This window comes from Myxocyprinus asiaticus, chromosome 38 (genome assembly GCF_019703515.2).
Source record: "Myxocyprinus asiaticus isolate MX2 ecotype Aquarium Trade chromosome 38, UBuf_Myxa_2, whole genome shotgun sequence".
Classification (NCBI taxonomy): Eukaryota; Metazoa; Chordata; class Actinopteri; order Cypriniformes; family Catostomidae; genus Myxocyprinus; species Myxocyprinus asiaticus.
The window spans coordinates 29547669-29569566 of NC_059381.1; the positions used below are offsets into that span (position 1 = coordinate 29547669).

General features: G+C 41.8%; 1 protein-coding gene across 1 annotated transcript in view; it reads left to right on the forward strand.

Moving 5' to 3' along the window:
• The first annotated feature begins 3572 nt into the window (after positions 1-3572).
• LOC127429005 (rho GTPase-activating protein 7-like) overlaps positions 3573-21898 on the forward strand; it is a 104521-nt gene continuing 86195 nt past the window's right edge. Inside the window, exon 1 of the mRNA XM_051677722.1 lies at positions 3573-3873. Coding sequence (XP_051533682.1) covers positions 3753-3873 — 121 coding nt within the window. The 5' untranslated portion in view covers positions 3573-3752. The remainder of the gene's footprint in view (positions 3874-21898) is intronic.

Consider the following 21898-nt stretch of genomic DNA (forward strand, 5'->3'; position numbering starts at 1 on the left):
CACCAAGCAGAATTTTGTGTGTCAATCAACAATGATAATTGAAATGTAGTACACCCCCTGGATATTGGCAGATTTTAATGCATATGTGTAAATAGTCAACATGTCCTGTCAGATACAGCTACCAATTTCATATAATTTAGACATAAATATATGTTATGTAACCTGACAGATCTTCCATAATGGAATCATTAACTATTATATATTCCTTAAACATTAATGCAGACCTTAATGTTTAGTTATGAGGAACAAAGCTAAAATTAGATTAGACATTGCTAATTACATCTTCGTGGCGAGATGACTTCATGACATATTTGAAGAAATTTAACAAGCATAATTGTACTATGGACAATGTAATTTGTACACAGTTTCCGCCAAGAGTAATACGTTTTCTGCCATATCACCATGTGGGAAAGCTAATATTAGTGGGAGAGTAATTTTAGGTAACTACATGTACTTAATATGGGTTAAGGTTAGGGTTAGATTTAGGGTAAGTAACTAGTAATTACTATAGTTGTTGTAATTATATAGTACATAAATGTAGAACAGTACTGTAAAATAAAGTGCTACCTCATTTTCCAAACAACGCTTTCTACAGTATAAAGATAGAAAGCACTAATTCAAATAATATTAAACATTTCCCAAAGCCTATGTGAGAGTTTGATTAATTGAAAGAACTAGTCCCCCATATGTTGCATATTCATTGAAATGCGTATTAAATCTCTTAAACTGTCATTCTCCACAAAATTAATCAACCAGCAGACTGTAGCTATCCGCTTTGTTACAGCAATCGTGAAGCCACTTTAGTGATTCGCATCAGGGCATCAGTGCCAGCGTCAAGCACCGCTATGATCTCCACATGAAAAGTGCTGCAGACAACATCTCGTTCTGCGTTTTGGTGATAGTTAAGACTTGACGTGCTTCTGTGGTAATTAAATTGCACCTTACAGAGGCTGCAGAGTACTTTTCTGTCACAGTTCCCATCTGGGCTTGTTTTGTACATACAAATAGCATTAAGAGGTCCTTTTCCATCGCTGGTGTGTGTGTGTATTGTGGTGTGTACGTCAGTGTAATGAGTCCAGATGGACACATCACAAAAGTTCTGCCCTAGTTCCACCAGAGTTTTTGCTGCTTTATTCTTTATTAAAGTTAAATGCCTTAATCGCGAATACGAAAATCTACGCGTTAAACTTATTAAATTAATCGCATTTGTTAACGCATACATTTTGGCAGATCTAGAAATTATCAATGTTTTTAGTTGCTTCTTTTCAATGACTTTTTCAAACAGGTGAGCAAAACGGTCTAAATCGGTTTACAATTCAGTCTGAAGCATTGAGAAACCTTAGGGCATTTTCACACTAGGTCCTTTTCAGGGGTCTGAGCATGGTTCACTGGATTTTTGGCCCATATGTGAACAATTCAAACAATCTCAGACCACTTTAAAGCGAACCGAACTGAGATCAACTGGTGGTCTGAGTATGGTTTTGCAGTCTGCAGTTTGGTTAGCTAATAACATGCATTGTGAACACAAAGCAATCCGGGCTCACTTCATTTTCCCTTTTGCGTAATGCCAAACATGTTTGACCCTGACAAGTTACCATACACCAGTAATGATGATGCGAATGGAAGAGACGAGACTAGATGCTTATTCTGTTTCTATGGAGATGACAGATTAAGTTGCTGATGAAAACTATTTAAACTCCTCAGAAATCAAACTCAAAAATCTTTCTTCAGTGTTTAGTATTGAAGAAGTTTAACCGGACCACATTGGAAGGGCACGTTACAGTTAAGAGATTATGATATGAATATATCACTATTTTTTTTAATGAATGGATTAAAAAACACCCACCACACAACTGGGGTCTGTCAGTAGATAAAACCATCAGTCGTATTTTTTGTTGGTATGGGGCCAATTTACCATAATCCATGATTGAATTTCTTGAATTTTGCCTCTAAATACAGTATTATTGATATAAAATACAATGCATTCAGTTTAATCCATTGCTTTTCCCTCTTAATGTATAAAAGAACAAGATGTTATACATTTACACTATGTAATACAGTTCTTTTTGATGCAGAAGTTCAATAAAATATGTTTTATTGAACAAAGACATTTTAAGGGTATTAAACATGTTTAGTAATCTCATAAGTTAATATGTAGAGCTAATTGTTCTCTTAACATTTAAAATAGCCATAATAATAATAGTTATCATCAATTTTGTCTTTTATGAAAGTGGTCTGTGTTCCACAAAAAATACAAAAACAAGTGATTGCAAAATGGACTGAGACCCCGTAACAGGTCAAGTGGACCAAAAAGAGATCTGAGCCCACTTTAGAGGTCATGAATTGTGTGAATGCAAAGAGAACTGGGTCCTTTTTCACTCTGTTCACTTTTTGGTCCATTTAAAGGGGTCCGAGTTTGATTCTTTTAAAGAGGACCCAAGTGTGAAAACAAACTTACTCATGCACTGAATCATCTGGAGCAGATACTTTAGGACACAGATCACACCAGATAATCTCTGATTCTGTAGCTTGTGCTGGGTATGTGGTATGTTAACACAGAATTGAATTATGTCCAACATATGGCAGCACAATCTGTGCCAATGACATGACATGATCTGGACTGCTAGAAGCTCAGCATATTCTCTAGAGCAAGAATCTGCCTGGGTCAACCCAGCTTGTGTGTTTGTGTGCATGTGAGCTGTTTGCTCAGGATACAGGAAGTAATAAAGACTGAAGAGAGCACAGATAAATCCACTGATCAGCACTACAAACATACAATGAGAAAATGTTCAGAGGGACTCTCCCAGCTCATATTTTGCATAATTATAAATGCCATCCATTGTAATCAAAGTAAGAACTTAAATTGTGCAATAAGTGCAATTTAACAAGGGCACTCTGACAAGCCAATATACAATCAAGACAGAACATACAGTTTTGTTTATTTAGAACCAAATTGTTTATTTGGAATCAAATTGTCAGCCTCAAAAAGCTGACAGTATAAAACTAGAAAACGATAGTTCATCAAGACAAACTTTGATGTTGCCTTGACAATGTCTTGTCTAAGATTTTAAAAACATTTTAAGAAGCTGTGAGATTGAAGTTGGATGAAGATAGATAGATAGATAGATAGATACATAGATAGATAGATAGATAAGCAAAATAATAAACTTAAATAGAATCAAATGTAGGCTGCTATGTTTGCTTAACAAGGAAAACAGAAGTTCTCTTTTGAAATGGGAAGTTAGGGTAAACCAGACAAAGCAGAGAAAAAGAGAAGATAAAGAAAAAGGGGACAGTCCTTGCCTATTTCCCCACCCTTTAGCAAAAGTGTCTATCAAAACGTATTATTTATCTTAGTGTCCTGTAAAGGAGTGTGTGTGTGTGTGTGTGTGTGTGTGTGTGTGTGTGTGTGTGTATTAACAGTGGCCGTCCAGATGCAGAACAGACTTTGTCTTAAAGGCGAGGGAGATGAGGAGGGGGTGGTGACACTTAACCAAATGTAGATGCTATTTCCTTTTCAGGATCCTCTGACCCCTAGTTTGGGAGAAGAAAAAGTTTTCCCCCTTCCTTCTAACTCTCCCTCTTTCCTTCTCTCTTACACAATCTCACACATATTAGAGGGTGTCTGCAAACTACATGCAGACGTTCTGCATTAAGTGTCAAACTAGCAAGAAGAAACCTCCTTCTCTCTGGACTTCATGGAGCTCTTCAAAAAGATGAAATGAATAGTGACTGGACACGTTTGAAAGCACATGGATATGGCACACATAGTGAAAACTCCACTCAGGAGGTCTTTTAGCGAGCATGTGAAGGATTCCACTAACAAGGCATGGGATATCATTTGGAAGAGCGCTCGAGAGAAACGGCTCTCAGGTAAAGATCACGTTTGGCAGTTGATGTGTTTGGGGCTTGAGATGTGGTTGTGGTTTCTCTGTTGTGGTCAATGAACCATCTTGGTGGTCCATTGATGTTCTTGTTTTATGATTTTCCATAATACTAAGTAAACTTTACATAACTAAAATGAGGTGAGATCTGACAAACCAGAAGTCAGTCTAATGAAACCATACTGCACCTTGGGAAATCTCTGGTTTCAAGGCTTTATATCTTAAAGGAATATTGCGGGCTCAATACATGTTAAACTTAATCGACAACATTTGAGTAATAATGTTGATTTACACAACAACAACAAAATATTTAGATTTTAATGTTTTCTTTAAAAAACAAACAAAAAAACAAGAACAAATCTGGGTTACAGTGAAGCACTTACAATGGAAGTGAATGGGGCCAATCCGTAAATGTTAAAATACACACGGTTTCAAAAGTTTAGCTACAAGACATAAACAATATGCGCGTTAACATGATTGTAATGTGATTAAATTGCTTACTAACCTTTTCTGTATAAAGTTGTTCAATTTTACAACTTTGTTGCCATGATGAGGTAACACTTTTAACCCTTAAACAACCATAAAAACAAAAATTTTAACAACCATACAGCTCAAATAATACACTATTTTTACCAGAAGTATTAATGTAAGTGCTTTTATAAAATGATAAGCTTCACATTTCTGTCTATAAACCCTCCCAAAATTGGTCCCATTCACTTCCATTGTAAGAACCTCACTGTAACCTCGATTTTTGCTTTTTTCAAAGAAAAGGAGGGACCAGTCGAAATTATTTATTTGGTATTCAATATTATGCCACAGATGTTGTCAATTGAGCTTAAGTTGTATTGAACCCGGAATATTCATTTAACTGCAGAAAAACACATATACAGTACAGGATTAATAATTTTTAGAGATTATATACAGTATGTATCATTTTTAGTTTCAACTAGAGTTTGTAGAAATACTTTGCCTGAGTCATCTGTGTCATCCATTAAGTTTCTTGTACTCTGAACCAAGGGTTTCCAAACTTTTTTTATCATCTGAATCCCTATTACCTAACGTATTTACTTGAAGTACCCATGTAAGTAATATTTTAATTTTATTTTAACTTCTTTGCATATTCACTTCTAGAAAAAAAAATATTTCTCCTGTTATTTTTCTTATTACATATCACTGAATCATTTTTAAATTCTTGAATTATACATTATTATTAAATTTAATGACCCCATGAAATGGCTTGACAAGCCAGAAACTATTGAGCTTGAGATGGACCACTTGTATTAAAAGTAATGAGAGAAGTTGGAAAGTCCATTATGGCAAGTGTAGAAAAGAAAGTCCCGTCTTACAGGTAAAAGAGCCAATCATCTTTTAGATACAGAGATCACCTGTGAGTTAACTTGAGAACGGCATGGACATTAGCTGCACCAGCCTGACCAGCTGCAAGTTTTTTAGCCTGATCTGAGCTAAAGATGCACAATTTATGATACCTTTGTTGTCAGATTTTACTGCTGATTTCAAATATCTTATTTGATTGTAATCTTGACCAACCATTTTGGAGATTTCAGTCTTTCCTCATTCAAGTAGATAGGAGCTGCACTTTTAGAAATGTATCCATAGAAAATAGTTGTCCGGGAGCATTCCGAAGATGGCCGTGTGGGAATGACTTGCCTTGAAAGGGACTTTGGACAAGCACAGATCACAGTGTTGACATATTTCCTATTGAAACAGGAAGTTTTGGCAGGACAAAAAAAGCCCTTTTATTTTAAATAGCCAATAGGCTTTAGTAACACCACAGCCATAAACCATGATTAGGGAGAGGGACATTCTCATTCTAGCGAGCATTTGATTGGCCAAAAATCTATGAAGTGCAAGATGAGTCATCAATATTTTGCTCTGTTTTTGCTGAAGAGATGTGTAAATTTAAAATGCATATTTCTGTTTAAGTAAATTTGGTCAACTTTTACTAGTACACTAACATATACAGTAGTTGAGCTCAAAGCTACTAAAAATAAACTAAAAGCCACAAAACGTCGTAACCTCTGTTCCCTGATGGAGGGAACGAGACGTTGTGTCGATGTAGTGACACTAGGGGTCGCTCTTGAGAGCCCCGAACACCTCAGATCTTTGAGAAAAGGCCAATGAGAATTGGCAAGTGGAATTTCCATGCCACTCCCCCGGACACACGGGTATAAAAGGAGCTGTCTCGCAACCACTCATTCAGGTTTTGTGCTGAGAAGCCGAGACAGGGTCCCAGCCATTTAGTACAGGGTAGTACAGCGTTGTGGCGGGGGGGCACAACGTCTCGTTCCCTCCATCAGGGAACGGAGGTTACGACAGTAACCGAGACGTTCCCCTTTTGTCACTCACTCGATGTAGTGACACTAGGGGTCCCTCTACGAAACGCCACAACTAGCTGAACCATGTTACGTGGACTGCCGGTGCAGGTGCAAGCAAGCTGCTGCGTGCGTAGTAGCAGGTGCACCGGTCTGCTAGTAGCCTCCCCCAACGCCCCAAAAAACTTTGTACAGTTCCCCACATCCCTAGGGGGAGGGAAGAGACATATCTAGTATGAAAGCAGGCCGCGCCAGCTTCCATACTAGAACTTCCAACTTCCATACATGGCCTTTTCTCTCCATGTTTTCTCTCCACAGAGTATTCAGTTATTCATCTGGGGCCATTTTAACGCTCAATGTATGCGCCAGGGAAGGTGTTCTTTTCCTATCCTATTCTTTCAGGAGGAAAAGACCCCACAGAGACCACATCCTGCCCGGAGGGGAGGTAACGTGGCAAGCACGTCATGTGGGCTTAGAGCCGCACATGGAAGAAGCGCGGTGGTAGGTCCTGCCTGAAAGGGGAGGAGCTCTACAAACACGGCGACCAGGACAGAGAGGGCTCTGTCGAAGGGAGACGCAGGTCTGCTGGCAGGTAGACCATACTGCGGAAAATACATCACAGGGGGTTACCGGAGTAACCGGCACCTGTGGAGCATCTACCTCAGTAAGGGCATATTAGCACACGTACTGGTTCCGGCTGTGAATTACTCCGCTGAATTCACGAGCCACAGGGCTAGGGAGGAAGGACATCCAGGGTTCACGGATTCGTGAACTCGCATGGGAAAAGAAGCGCACATCTTCACCTCTTTGAAGGGGAAAGGCGCTATATGCAAGCGATACACCCGGCCAGCTGTCCGTATTCCTGAACTTACCTGTTCGTACCTGACAGAACACGGGACGAAACCAGCTCAACCCGTAGATTATAAAATCTCGCGAAGGTATTGGGTGTTGCCCAGCCCGCTGCCCTGCAGATGACTGCTAGAGAGGTGCCATGGGCCAGTGCCCACAAGGATGCCAGACTCCTTGTGGAGTGTGCTCGTATTCCCAAAGGTGCGGGCACGGCCTGGGTCTGGTATGCCATAGCGATGGCATCCACGATCCAGTGGGCAAGCCTCTGTTTGGAGACAGCATTCCCTTTCTGCTGTCGCAAAAGCAGACAAAGAGCTGCTCAGAGCATCTAAAGCTCTGCGTGCTATCCAAGTAGATGTGCAAAGTACACACTGGACACAGCAACAACAGGGCTGGGTCAGCCTCCTCCTGGGGCAGCGCTTACAGGTTCACCACCTGATCCCAGAAGGGGGTTGTGGGAACCTTGGGCACATAGCCCGGCCGGGGTATCAGGATTACGTGAGAGTCACCCGGACCGAACTCCAGGCAGGTATCGCTGACAGAGAACGCTTGTAGGTCCCCGATCCTCTTGATGGAGGTGAGTGCAATCAGGAGGGCCGTCTTCAAGGAGAGGGCTTTCAACACGACTGACTCTAGCGGCTCAAAGGGGGCTCCGTGAAGGCCCAGGAGGACCATGGAGAGATCCCATTAGGGGAACAGGCATAGCCTAGGAGGATTCAGCCTCCGGGTGCTTCTCAGGAACCTGATGATCAGGTCGTGCTTCCCTAAGGACTTACCATCCACTGTATTGTGGTGTGCCACTATGGCGGCCACATACACCTTCAAGGTGGAGGGGGAAAGCCGTTCCTCCAGCCTCTCCTGCAGGAAGAAAAGCACTGACCCGACTGCGCATCTCTGAGGGTCTTCAGCTCGGGAGGAACACCAATTCGTGAACTGACGGCACTTCGGGGTATAAAGCTGCCTCGTGGAGGGAGCTCTGGCCTGAGTGATCATGTCTACCACTGCTGGTGGTAGGCCACTTAGGTCTTCCACGTCCCGTCCAGGGGCCAGAAGTGGAGGTTCCAGAGGTCTGGGCGCGGGTGCCAGATGATGCCCCGTCCCTGGGAAAGAAGAGGTCCTGAGGTCCTTCCTCAGGGGAATTCGCCAGGGAGGGGCTGTCGCGAGGAGCGTGAGGTCTAAGAACCAAGTCTGGGTGGGCCAATACAGGGCCACGAGGGTGACCTGCTCCTCGTCCTCCCTGACCTTGCACAGGGTCTGTGCAAGTAGGCTCACTGGGGGAACGCATACTTGCACAACCCCCGAGGCCAGCTGTCGGAGAATACCAGAGCGGACAGTGGGAGGTTTCACGGGAGGCAAATAGGTCTACTTGTGCTTTGCCGAACCGACTCCAAATCAGCTGGACCACCTGGGGGTGGAGTCTCCACTCTTCCCTGAGCATCATCTGCCGTGACAGTGTGTCTGCTGTGGCGTTGAGGTTGCCCGGGATGTGAGTGGCCCGCAGTGACCTCAGTCGCCGCTGACTCCATAGTAAGAGACGAAGGGCGAATTGAAACAAGCGACGTGAGTGTAAGATGCCCTGGTGATTTATATATGCTACTGTTGCTGTGTTGTCCATCTGGATCAACACATACTTGCCCCAGATCAATGGCAAAAGCCTCCGCAGAGCGAGCAATACTGCCAGCAACTCGAGGCAGTTGATGTGCAAACACAGTTGCAGTCCTGTCCAGGAGCCAGCGGCTGCGTGCCATTGCACACGGTGCCCCAGCCTTGCTTGGAGGTGTCTGTCATAATGACGACACACCTGGACACTTGCTCTAGGGGAAGTCCTGCCCATAGAAATGCAATATCTGTCCAAAGGCTGAACAAGTGGTGGCAGATCGGCATGATGGCCATGCAATTTGTGCTGCGGCGCAATGCCCATCTCGGGACTCAAGTCTGAAACCAGTGCTGAAGCGGTCTCATATGCATCAACCCTAGTGACGTGACCGGTGCCGAGGATGCCATATGCCCCAGGAGCCTCTAAAAGTGTTTCAGTGGAACCGCTGTTCTCTGCTTGAACGACTTCAGGCAGTTCAGCACCGACTGCACGCACTCGCTCGTGAGGCATGCTATCATCAAGACTGAGTCTAACTCCATGCCGAGAAAAGAGATGCTCTGAACTGGGGAGAGCTTGCTATTTTCCCAGTTGACCCGAAGCCCTAGCCAGCTGAGGTGCCTGAGCATGAGGTCCCTTTGTGCGCATAGCAACTCTCGAGAGTGAACTAGAATCAGCCAGTTGTCGAGGTAGTTGAGTATGCGGACACCCACTTCCCTTAACGGGGCAAGAGCTGCCTCTGCGAATTTCTTGAAGACACGAGGGGACAGGGACTGGCCGAAGGGGAGGACCTTGTACTGATACGCCCAGCCGTAGAAAGCAAACCGTAGGAAGGGTCTGTGTCGAGATGGAACCGAGACATGAAAGTACGCGTCCTTCAGGTCTACTGCCGCAAACCAATCTTGATGCCGGACACACCAAAATGTGCTTTAGCATCAGCATCTTGAACAGGAGACTGTGCAAGGCCCAGTTCAGAACTCGCAGGTCCAAGATTGGCCGCAACACACCGCCTTCTTCGGTATGATGAAGTAAGAGCTGTAAAACCCTTTCTTCATCTCGGCTGGAGGGACAGGCTCTATCACGCCCTTGCGCAGAAGGTTCGCGATCTCCGCACGCAAGGTGGCGGCGTTCTCGCCCCTCACCGAAGTGTAGCAGATGCTGCTGAACTGGGGCGGGCGCCTGGCGAATTGAATCACGTAGCCGAGTTGGATGGTCCTGGCCAACCACTGCGACAGGTTGGAAAGCGCTAGCCACGCGTCCAAGCTCCGGGCGAGGGGCACTAAGAGGATGATCATGTTTAACGTACCTGTGGGTGGGGCCTCACGGCGGGTGGGAGCAGGGGATACCACGTCAAGGAGCCTCGCTTCATCTCGAACTCTTGGCTGTGCTGAGGGGACCCTCGAAGCACTTACCTTGCTCCATGTACCCGGCATCGGGGGGTCGGCGACGGGGAAGGAGGGACTTTTTGACCGTCCTTATAGTCCGTCACAACCACCTGGCCATGGGTGTGAGTGTGGTGCGACCAGATGTGTGAAGGCGGGGGGCCTGCGTTCGTGGAGTCTAATTCGCAGGTGCTCAGTGCCCGGTTGCCGTGATAACGGCAGTCATAAACACTGGCTATGTGACCCAGGGAGTGAGGAAACTGCTCTTTTGAGAATGTGAGTACCGCAGCCCGTTCGGTAACCAAGGATTTACCTCCCGGCCCTCCACCGGGGGATGGAGTGGTCTGGATACCAGCTCCGGGTTTGCAGCAGACATCTTTCTCCCTGGGTCATCCATCTCAGGGGTGCTTGGGAGCCTTCAGGGTCCTCGTGCCAGCCCGTGAGGCGGAGGAATCAGCTTCCTGCAAGGGGCTCTACGCTGGGGCCAAGAACTGGGCTCGGGCTGAGGCGGAGCAGCCTGGGCTTTCGCCGCCGCAGGGGGACGCCCTCGGTGAGCAGACGGGATACGGGATCTTGAGCCGTGCCAGGGCAAGATGTGTTGTATAGCCTCCATCTGCTTCCTCACTGCCGAGAACTGCTGGGCGAAGTCTTCGACGGTGTCGTTGTATAGGCTGATCTGGGAGATGGGGGCGTTGAGAAAGCGAACCATGTCCGCGTCCCTCGTCTCGACCAGATTCAGCCACAGGTGGCATTCCTGGACCACGAGGGTGGACATCGCCTGCCCAAGTGCTCGCGCCGTGATCTTCGTCGCCCGGAGGGCGAGATCGGTCACCAAGCGCAGCTCCTGCATCACATCAGGATCAGGACTACCCACGTGCAGTTCCTTTAGTGCCTTGGCCTGGTGTACTTGCAGGAGGGCCATGGCATGCAGGGCAGAGGCAGCCTGAGCAGCGGTGCTGTAGGCTTTGGCTGTCAGAGACGACATCGTCCTACAGGCCTTGGAAGGGAGTGCCGGGCGATCCCGCCAGGTGGCTGCGCTTTGCGGGCACAGGTGCACTGCAACCGCCTTATCCACCTGTGGGACCTCCGTATACCCATGGTCCGCCCCACCATCGAGGATAGTGAGAGCGGACAAGCTGGGAGGTCGGTTTCGGGCAGAAAAAGGTGCCCTCCACAACCTCATCAGCTCGTCGTGCACTACCGGGAAGAAAGGATCTGGGGGGGGCGTGGCTGTGAGCGGCGCCCCGAACCCAGGTGGAAGGTTCCACTCGAACCCGACACATGCCACGGCTCGGGCAAGCATGGCAGTCATCTCGCCGTCAGCCTCAGACCCGAAGGTGGCAGCCCAGTCGAGTTCTCGGCGTCTGATATCTCCAGTATGCTCTCCGATGCAGCGATCGAGCACTCATCCCACTCCGGAGCGTCGAAAGGGACACTAAGCTGGCCCTGGTGCGAGCTGGTGTCCTCTCGGAACTTGCCGAGGGCAAATGAGCTTGCTGGGGAATGGGAGGTCCGCAGGGATTTACCGGCGGAGCCGCGCCCATTGAAGCCCCCAAATCGCCTCCAGCGCCAGCCGGGTCGGCCTCGTACCCAGAGGTAAAAGGCGAGGCACAGGGGGCAGCTAGAGTGGCTTTTCCCCGGAAGAAGGAAAGCTATGGTCATATTCTCGCAATGAGAACATGAACCATCCACGAACGCTGCCTCAGTGTGATCGCTGCGCAGACACGTGAGGCAGCACCTGTGGCCGTTGGAAGTGGAGAGATAGCGAACGCATCCAGGAATCACACAAAGATGGAAAGGCATCTTTATAAAGACACGTCTTTAAAAAGACGTTCAACGTCAATGTGTGTGATCTAATAGAGAATATATACTCTTTAGCAGGAATATACACTCTTTTAGCACTGTCGAAGCGCCCAGGGGTGAAATCTGCACTCGTCATGCAGAAGGAGAGAAAGCCACTGGAAATGCACCGTATATCCAACAGCATATGCTTCTTAAGAGGTGAATGGAACAGCAGTAGTATTCAGCTCCCTGATAGTACAACCACTCGACTCCGAAGAAAATTTTTTATACACATATGTCCGGGGGAGTGGCATGCAAATTCCACTCACCAATTCTCACTGGCCATTTCTCAAAGATCTGAGGTGTTCGGGGCTCTCGAAAGCGACCCCTAGTGTCACTACATCGACACAACTTCGAGTAAGTGACAGAAGGGGAACTCCATTTCTGATTTCATGGGGTCTTTAATTCAGTAATGGTATTTCTAACAGTCTCACAAACCCTAGGGGCTTGCAATACACTTGTTTGGGAAACCCTGGTCTAAATGTGCTTTTAGTGATGACAGGGCTTTTAAATATACGTGCTATGAACTGACAACCAGAATGAAATGTAAGTGTAAAAAGTAAATGTGAGTATCAGCAGCCAGAACATTGAGTGAAGTATGGTTAAAAAAGCCTTGACATGTTAACAAGGGCCAGCTAATTGCTGGGATATCCACATCACTGGCAACCTCCGAGTTATCAAAGAGACCGCAGTAAATGGCCTTTGGTCAAAATGAGGATTTCCCTGAAGACCAAATCTTCCTTGATAGCCTGTCTCTTTCTCGACATATTTCTCATAGGGGCCTCATTTTGCTCATGCAGGGTGTGGATTGTCATAAATCACAACCATGTCCTAGTATTTACACCCTGACCCAACTTGTCATAACTCAATCCAAATACGGTCGTACTCTCGGAGATCACAAGGTGAATGCGAGGATCTGTGTCCGCCAGATGCGGTCTATAAACACGCAAGAACTCCAAAGCGATGTTAGCGTGAGGAAAGCTTTTTCAAAGCCAATAAAAACAGATTGTTGCCAAAAAACTAACTCACCGCAATTAAATGTGGCACAGCGCCAGGGACTTGCAATTGCCATGGCACTTCACACAAAATCACGGCCAAGTGAAATACAATGTAGCACTAGCGAATGGTCTGGCCGCATCTGGAGTAAACATCTGCTCAAGAGCGACTGGAGCTTTTATCGATGTGGGCTGATGTGTGAGGTATTGCAAGATTTGGTTTATGTCAATGATGTGAGTGCATTTACAACAAAAACACTGATACTTAAAGGGATAGTTCGCCCAAAAATATAATTTCTATCGTCATTTATTCATTTTCATGTCATTCCAAACCTGTATGACTTTCTTTACAAACACATTTAATACTTTTTCTATTGTATTACTCCACTTGTTTTTGAACCTGAGGTTTACACTGAACAGATTGTCCCAACCATTTTAGTATGGACAGCTCTTATTTCACCCCTGTCAAGAGGCATTACCTCATTGCAGGAACCAGAGCCATGTGTGTCTGTGTGTGTCTGTCAGTGCAGTATTTGCGTGTGTGCGTGCGTGCGTGCATGTGTGTGTGTGTATGTATGTGAATCTTTGTGTAAGAAGTTCTGAGCTCTATTATGATGCAGAGCAGGCCTGTTAGTTCTTGAGATTACTGTGAGAAAGCCTCACCAGATGTTGCAATCTCAAAGAAAGAAAGAGGGAAAAAAAGACATAGAAAATAAACATACACAGCTGGAAAAGATGGGAGGAAATGGGGTCAGATTCCACATTTTTCTAGGCTACAAAAACAGCAAAGAGAATCTGTGAAAAAGCTATGATATTTTCTTCTTTTTACCATAACAATGAATATTTTAGAATTTTGGTTTGCAGATCATTTAATGAAGTATTGTTTGATTGTTAAACATTGCATCTGGGAAATGTATCTCCCTGAATCCCTGATTTGAAATCTTGTCATGAAAGTTCAAACCAAATCTTAATAAAACAGCATATTTTCACAGACCCACTTTAAACTTAATCTTAGAAGAATTAAAAAAGAATATTCAGTTTACATTGGTTTATAAGAGCTTCCCCTATTGCCTAAAAATTACATTCACAGTGTTGGGTGTAATCTGAATAAAAAGGGATTAATTGCAATTATCTATTTACTTTTTAGTACTAAAAGTAGTGTAATACATTTAATTTATTTTTGTAATCAGATTACAGTTCCTCACTTTAAATTAAGTTAATTTATTTTAAGTACAGTACATTACTTGGATATTATTATTAATATTATTCATGTAGAACACATTTAAAACATGAATTATGTTCTACATCTATTAGTGTTTCTTTAACAGCCGAAGGACGTGTGCCCCCTTAACGAGTAATAGAAAGGGATAAACGTGGTGCTGAGTGTATGTGTGTCAGTCAGTGAATAGTTAGGAAATATATAGAGATTATTTAGAATTTGTTAAGTGGAAAAACAAAAATGATGTAAAAACTGTTTTAGAAATAATTTAAAAGTATTTAAAGATGTCATTATATTTCAGTAATCTGTCAGTAATCTGATTACAATTTTAGAGAATTAATAGTATTTTATTGTGGATTACTTTCTGTATTTAACTTAGAACTGCAATCACTACAGTTAAATCTAGTAGTTTGTACTTGATAAATAAACAATAACAAACATGGCTCACATGAGATTCCTTCCATTAAAGCTGATGTGTCATTTTTTCAAAGTACATATTCTTTCAATACCAATTTAAATATGCAGGCAAATTTAAGCAAGCCATTCATAGGCTGATTTCTCCAAAAAGTGTAAACACTGTGGCTCTGTGGCCCTGTCAAAACATTGCTGATTGTTTGAGCACCAGCCTTTGACATGATTGGTCTGACACAGCAAGACTGGCTCAACCAATAGCATGAGTTTGTCTGACCAGTGGATACCAGTCCTTACACCTAGATTTTGCTTTTGTATATCAATAGAGTGGAACAGTGCCCGCCCACTTTTTCAGCCATCATGGTTCCAGAAGGTTTTTTTTTCCCCCATAGATTTGTTGCATAGGCTGTACATAAAATCCTTCATAGCAGAGTTATAAGCCATGAACCAAACCAACCAGCTCCAACATGAATCACAACAATACAAACTTTGTTTTGAGGGAAAAAAATATTTGAAAATTGGTCAAAAAGACAGGTACAAGACCCACACTCACACCTGCTGACACACACACACACACACACACACACACACAGACTAGAGTTGCGACCAAAAAACAGAGCCTTTATTTAAATGCATTACCTGTGACTTGATAAATACAACAGTTTCTATATAATCCAAAGAAGAAAAAAAAACATTTGTGGTAAAGCACCCTCGCACTCTCCCTCTCACACACGGACACACACACATACTGTCAACTGACCCGCACGACTCAATTAAACAGATTTGTGGCAACGGGAAAGCTACAGTATATACAGTACAAGAATGGCAATGCTGCTGCTGAGAACATTTTGGCAATTTGAAGCAATATTACTGCTGACAAGAGCCGCTGCAAACAGAGGTAATCCCACACATGATCTCTCTCAGTTTCTCTGTCACTCTCTCACACACACACACACACACACACACACACACACACACAAACACAATACCTTGCTACTCCAATAAGTACTTAAAAGCAGTGAGCACAATCCTCCATGGCTAGTTCTAAAGTGACATTTTTGAACTAGCAATGAAGGCTTGGGCTGTATCAAAGATAGACGCTGAATCTGAGGCGGAAGAAAGTAGCTCAACTCACAAGAGCGTTTTAGGTACGAAAACCATAAAATGTATTGAGATAAAACCCTGAATTATGTCTTAAGGTGTGGTAACTGTGGTATAAGCGGAATAATTGACTCCGGCCCGTTGAATTATTTTTAAATAATGCACACCCCAGGTGTAAAGGTCACTCTGCTGTGCATCATGACCACATTACCACCTCGGGTGTGCATTATTTTCCAATAATTCAACGGTCTGTCGTCAATTATTCCTTACATAAGTTATCACTGAAAATCAATTTGTCTGTGGAAAAATGAAAGGGATTTTTACATTGCGCTCTACTATATCAAAGTACCAAAGCAGTACTTTGAGTCTGTTAATGCTTTTCACAACTGTATTAGCTGGAATAAATGCAGTCCATCAGTGAGAAAATACATTCTACTGACTTGTTTTTCAGTGGCCTTGCAGCTCTCAATTTCATAGGCTTTACCTGGTATGCAAATGTTCCAAAATATGATTCTCTCCACACGACTTTTTTTTTTTTTTTTTTTTGCAAATTACATGCAAGTACACAGGGAATTATTAACCCTGTGTGGTATGCATTTTGTTCTAACAGTTGAATATTTTCTTACATAATATAGCTCTAATAATAACAATAATAATAAAAATAATAATAATAAGTGAAACATAGCTGTATGCCAACTCTGTACCACAATGGAAAATGGTCCAAAAACTAGTTTTTCTTTAAAAATATTAATTTCTCCTTTAATTCAATTATTATTTATTTAATTAATTGATGCATTTGTACACTTGGAACTCATGAAAACAAAAACTGACTGAATCATTATCATATGTTCTATGTTTTATGGTCACTAAAGTCTAGCTCATCCCCACTGTTGTCAAGCAGAAGAGCTAACTGTGCACTCTTCTTGCCCTTTCCATAAAACATTGCTGGGTATCGTTTTTGTCTTAAAAGAAGAAATATAAATCACAATTTTGTTATTTATGCATAAATGCAATTTTGCCTTGGAGACAAACTCAAATGCTACAAGGCTTAAAAACAGCATGTTATCGGTTACTTTAAAGACTGCAATTTTATTTCCAACAAATTATTATGTTGAAGTTGTATTTATTTATTTTATTTTTTGTACTTCTTTCTGAAAGGTGAGGAAGTAAAAGAAAAGAAAATGTTGTCTTATGGCTACACCGTACCATAAAGGGTTAAAGGGATAGTTCACCCAAAAAATGAAAATGCTGTCATTATTTACTCACCCTCATGATTTCCTTTCTTCTGTGAAACACAAAAGCAGAATGTCCAAGCTGCTCTTTCCATGCAATGAAAGTGAATGGTGACCATGGCTGTCAGTCAAGATTTTCAGTAAAGAACTTCTTTTTTGTCATATGGAAGGAAAAAAAAACGGATCTAAGATCTGGGGTATCAAAATTAGTATTCCAGCTGCTTACAACTGGCCTGTATTAAACCAAAAGCTCAGTGATTGATTACATCTGTCAACAATTTGCTATAAAAAATGCAAATAGCTTATTAGGCTAACAGATTTACACATGGACCTCTCCATAAAAAGGGCTTAAAGGTTAGGTGGACATGAGGTGGGCGTTTACTCACTCTCATAACCATATATAATCAGGGTTCTCATTGCCGGCCAAGCCTCATTAAACCAGCTGCATCTCAGATTTACTGCTTAGTCTCGCTCTATTGTCCCATGTGACCAGAGGTTACATGCTGAATGGACATCGGATGTGTTGGAATGTGTGCTGCTCCAATCAAAGGGAGTGTACAATTAATAAATGTGAATGGTCTGTGCATCTTAATGTTCATGGCTCATTTACCCTTTAATGTATGTTTGTTAATATGCAGAATTTCATTTAAAACACAAGGAATTTTGTTCTCTCTAGAGGTGGGCAGTATGACCAAAAATCTTAAATCATGGTATGAGCAGTTTTATATGATGGTAATGATAGATATCATAATATACCTAGATATTTTGAAAGGAAATTAAACCCAAAAGGGTTTCATATATTGCATAACCATATAGTAAAGCCTTGTTTTTGTTTTTGCTTTAAATCCAGTGAATTTAATACTTTTCAAACGAAAAGTACTTTTGCTTATTTTCTACTTTTATAGAACCAAAAATAAGACCAAAAATAAGAATATATAAATACATATAAATAATAAGTCTCAGAACAGTAATACATTTAATATATGTATGTTTGATCCATGTTTTAAGCCGTTGTAAAATAGCCAGTATATGCATACCTGTGAGCACGCATACGTTGAATTGTATATTAATGCACAAAGTTATAATGTTGCTAGGCAAACCTTAATAACCTATACCTACACAATTCACAATGGACTGAGACACATTGCATTGCTTCAAAATGAAATCGTCCCCATAATAATCAACAAAGCTGTTTATATGGAAGCGCTCATCTACAACACAGTAATAGTTTTCTGTTTGTGTTGGAATTGAAATGATCTCATTGATTTTTAAATTAAATATATATTTAGATGTTTTTGACTTTGAACTCTTGAGAATTGTTGGAAATTTGGAAAAATACTCCTAAATCAATCAAGCTGGTAAAATGTTGTAAACTCCATTCTGTGTTTTGAGAATGTTTTTTTGTTGTTGTTGTTTTTCTCATCTCTGGTCCGATTGTATTGCCTCATTTACATTTTTGTGAAAACAAGACCAACTCTGGGGATAAGTTTCCATCTTGGATAATTCAATACTTTTAATACAATAATACTTTTGCTTATGAAACATTTGAGAATGCCCTCCAGCTGAGTTGGATTCTCAGGGCACTATTTATGACTTATCTCTAATGCCCCTCATTTTCCTCCCCTTAAAGTATTTCTAAAAAGAATCGCTCTTCAAATTTCCCTCATTTTCACCCAGTTCAAAAGGATAATCTGGCATTATGGCCTAATCAAAAGTCTCTTCCCCTGAAGGAAGGATCCAGATCCTTCATTACCTTTGATGATGCTTAAAATTGCCATCTCTCAGTGCCTGGCACCGCCGCAGCAACTCTACACCCTAAGTTATTAAATCAATACTTTTCAGCTCCACTCAACAATACTAAGTACATGCAAATGGTCATCATGAATAGAAGTCTTGCACCATATTGTTAATATCCCTGCATATACTGTATGGTTAGTTGACATGAAATACCTTTGGAAAGTTGACATGTCATGTGATGTGACATGCTATACTCCTATAATCTGAAAGTATTTTAAAACAGCATTTTGCAGTTTTATATTTATGAGAGACTGTATGTGGCTTATGACATCATGTTAACTGAGAACCAACATGGAATATTTGCACTTTTAGAGTTTATTTGAAACTAGAAACAAACTGAACTAGTGAAGTCAAAAAGGTGATTAAAAATGGTATTTAAAAAAACGCAAATTAAATGGAAGCCAGTTACAGGACCAAATTTTTTATTTTTACCTAAAATATTGATGACCATTGAAATAAATAAATAACTAAAAAGCCCATGGACATGCTATATATCAAATGTGCACACTTAAATATTTTATTTTAAATTTTCGGTTGCTTTGAAACTGTAGCTTCCCAAGCTATAAGCTGCTCATACTGTAACTTAAATTAGTCAAGCTACTCTTTTTAAAAAGTAGTTAACTACACTATAAGCTAAAAAAAATATCTGCAATTCTGATTGCAGAATTTAATTATATCACCTGATAGTTATATATTTAATTAGGGTTATCCATATATTACCATGGTTACTATATGGATATTACAGTAATGCTGTAGTAAAGGTTAGTTGTATCAAAAACTATGGTTTCCACAAAAAGAACTATGTTTACTACAATCATGGTTACTACAATATTACTATAGTAAAACCATGGTTAATTTTCGTAAAGGTTATACAAATAGGGTGACAACATTAAATTTATACTTATTATACACTAATACAGTTTAAAACACCCTATTTTATACAACTGAATCGAAATATAGTGACAAACAGCAGCAATACACAAAAAATTTTGCTTCAAAAAAGAAAGGCAAAGTCCCTTTGAAGGCTGCACGGGGCTCATCTGAATCAGTGAATCATTTATGTAAACTAGTTCATTTACATGAACCGTCCAAAAGAACTGACTCACTTAAATGAATCTGAGTTCCCAACACTTAATAAAAGGGAATCGTTAATTTTAAATGGTTTATGTACATAAACGCTGAACGAGTGTTTGTAGCTTGCTAGCCTGCATAGCATTGCTTAGTCTTATTCTTATACATTCATCATTTTATCCTTTGCAATTTTATCGTGTGCTTCGCTTTTCTTCTTTTTCAACTACGTGTATTTTACCGTGTGCACCCATTTTCTCTTTTTTTTCTTTTCCTGCTTCTCTACATCTCGCATCTCGACTGTGTGCATGCATTCACGGATTATTGCTTCAATCTCAAACATCTGCTGATCAGAAGCCACATCAAACCACATTGATCTCAAACTCTCGCCGCTCAAGAACACCCATAACAACAACAACAACAACAACAATCAATTGCGGTAATGGCATCCGCTCATGTTATTTCTTCCTGCATTGCATGCCACATGCTTACTATAGCTTCTTCCGTCAGCAGTGAGGGATTCACATGTGATAACTGTAAGGAATTATTCAGACTGATGGAGAAGTTTAATGAGTTAGAGACACGCTTCCGAACACTAGTGGAAGTCAGTGAGAAAGAGAAGCCGGTAGATACTGTTTTGGATGCGGGTAGTACAGCGAGCAACACACACACTTTGGTTCTGGCTCTAGAACCCCTGCAGCAGGGCATTTGGGTGATGTCTCGGCAGCATACTCGCTCAGCAAAGCGACACCACTCTCCCGTTCCTGTTCAGGTTTGCAATCAATTTTCCCCACTCAGTGATGCACCCACTGAGAATCATGTTGAAAGAGCCTTAATTATTGATGATTGTATTGTAAGGAACGTGGAAATAGAGACTCCAGCCACCATTATTAAATGCATTTCCAGGGCTCGAGCATCTGACATCAGAGCAAATTTACAAGTGCTAGCTAATACTAAATGTAGATTTTCTAAAACTGTTATTCATGTCAGCACTAACGATGTCTGGCTTTGCCAGTCAAAGATCACTAAAGATAATGTTAAAGAGGTGTGTGAACTTGCAAAAACAATATCAGACACTGTAATATGCTCTGGCCCCCTCCCTGCTTGTCGTGGTGACGAGGTTTATAGTAGATTAGCGTCACTGAACAGCTTGATGTCTGAGTGGTGTCCGGAGAATAACATATGATTTATAGACAATTGGAAGAGTTTTAGGGTAGACCTGACCTGCTAAAGAGAGATGGACTCCATCCCTCTAGGGAAGGTGCCGCTCTCCTTTCTAGTAATTTGGCTCATAGACTTAATAGTGATAGTATTTGACTAATTGGGGCCCAGGTCAGGAAGCAGACAAACTGGTTAATCTGAATGTCTGCAAGCTGCCTTGAGAAGTCACACAGGTCACATAAGCTACAATACGTAGAAACTGTATCACCTAGATATCATACAGAGGCTGTGTCTGTTCCCCGAACTACCAAACACAAACCTCTCACTAAATAATTTAGAATAAATGTGATTAAGGTCAAACTTAAAAAAAACTGAAGACAAACATCATATAAAGGTAGGGCTACTAAACATTAGATCTCTTTTTACCAAAACACTAACTGTAAATGAAATTATTACAGATCACAATTTGGATGCGCTCTGTTTGACTGAAACCTGGCTTAAACCGGATGAATATATTAATTTAAATGAATCTACTCCCTCAGGTTATTGTTATAAACATGAGCCTCATCTGAAGGGTCGAGGAGGAGGTGTTGCTACAATTTATAGTGAAGTTTCTGGTGTTACTCAGAGGAGAGGATATAAGTTTAAGTCTTTTGAACTAATAATACTTAATGTGACACTGTCAGATATAAATAAAAAATCTCCCTCGTCTTTTGCCCTTGCTACAGTATATAGATCACCTGGGCTGTACTCAGATTTCCTCGTAATCAGATCTAGTAGTTAATATAGATAGAGCTTTAATTGTTGGTGATTTCAGCATTCACATAGATAATGAAAATGACACATTGTGATTAGCATTTATCAATATTCTCAACTCTCTTGGAGTCAGACAAATTGTGACGGGACCAACTCATCGCCATAATCATACGCTAGAATTAATTCTGTCATATGGAGTTGATGTTGATACTATAGAAATTCTACCGCAGAGTGATGACACTTCAGATCATTACCTCGTCTCTTGTTTGCTGCG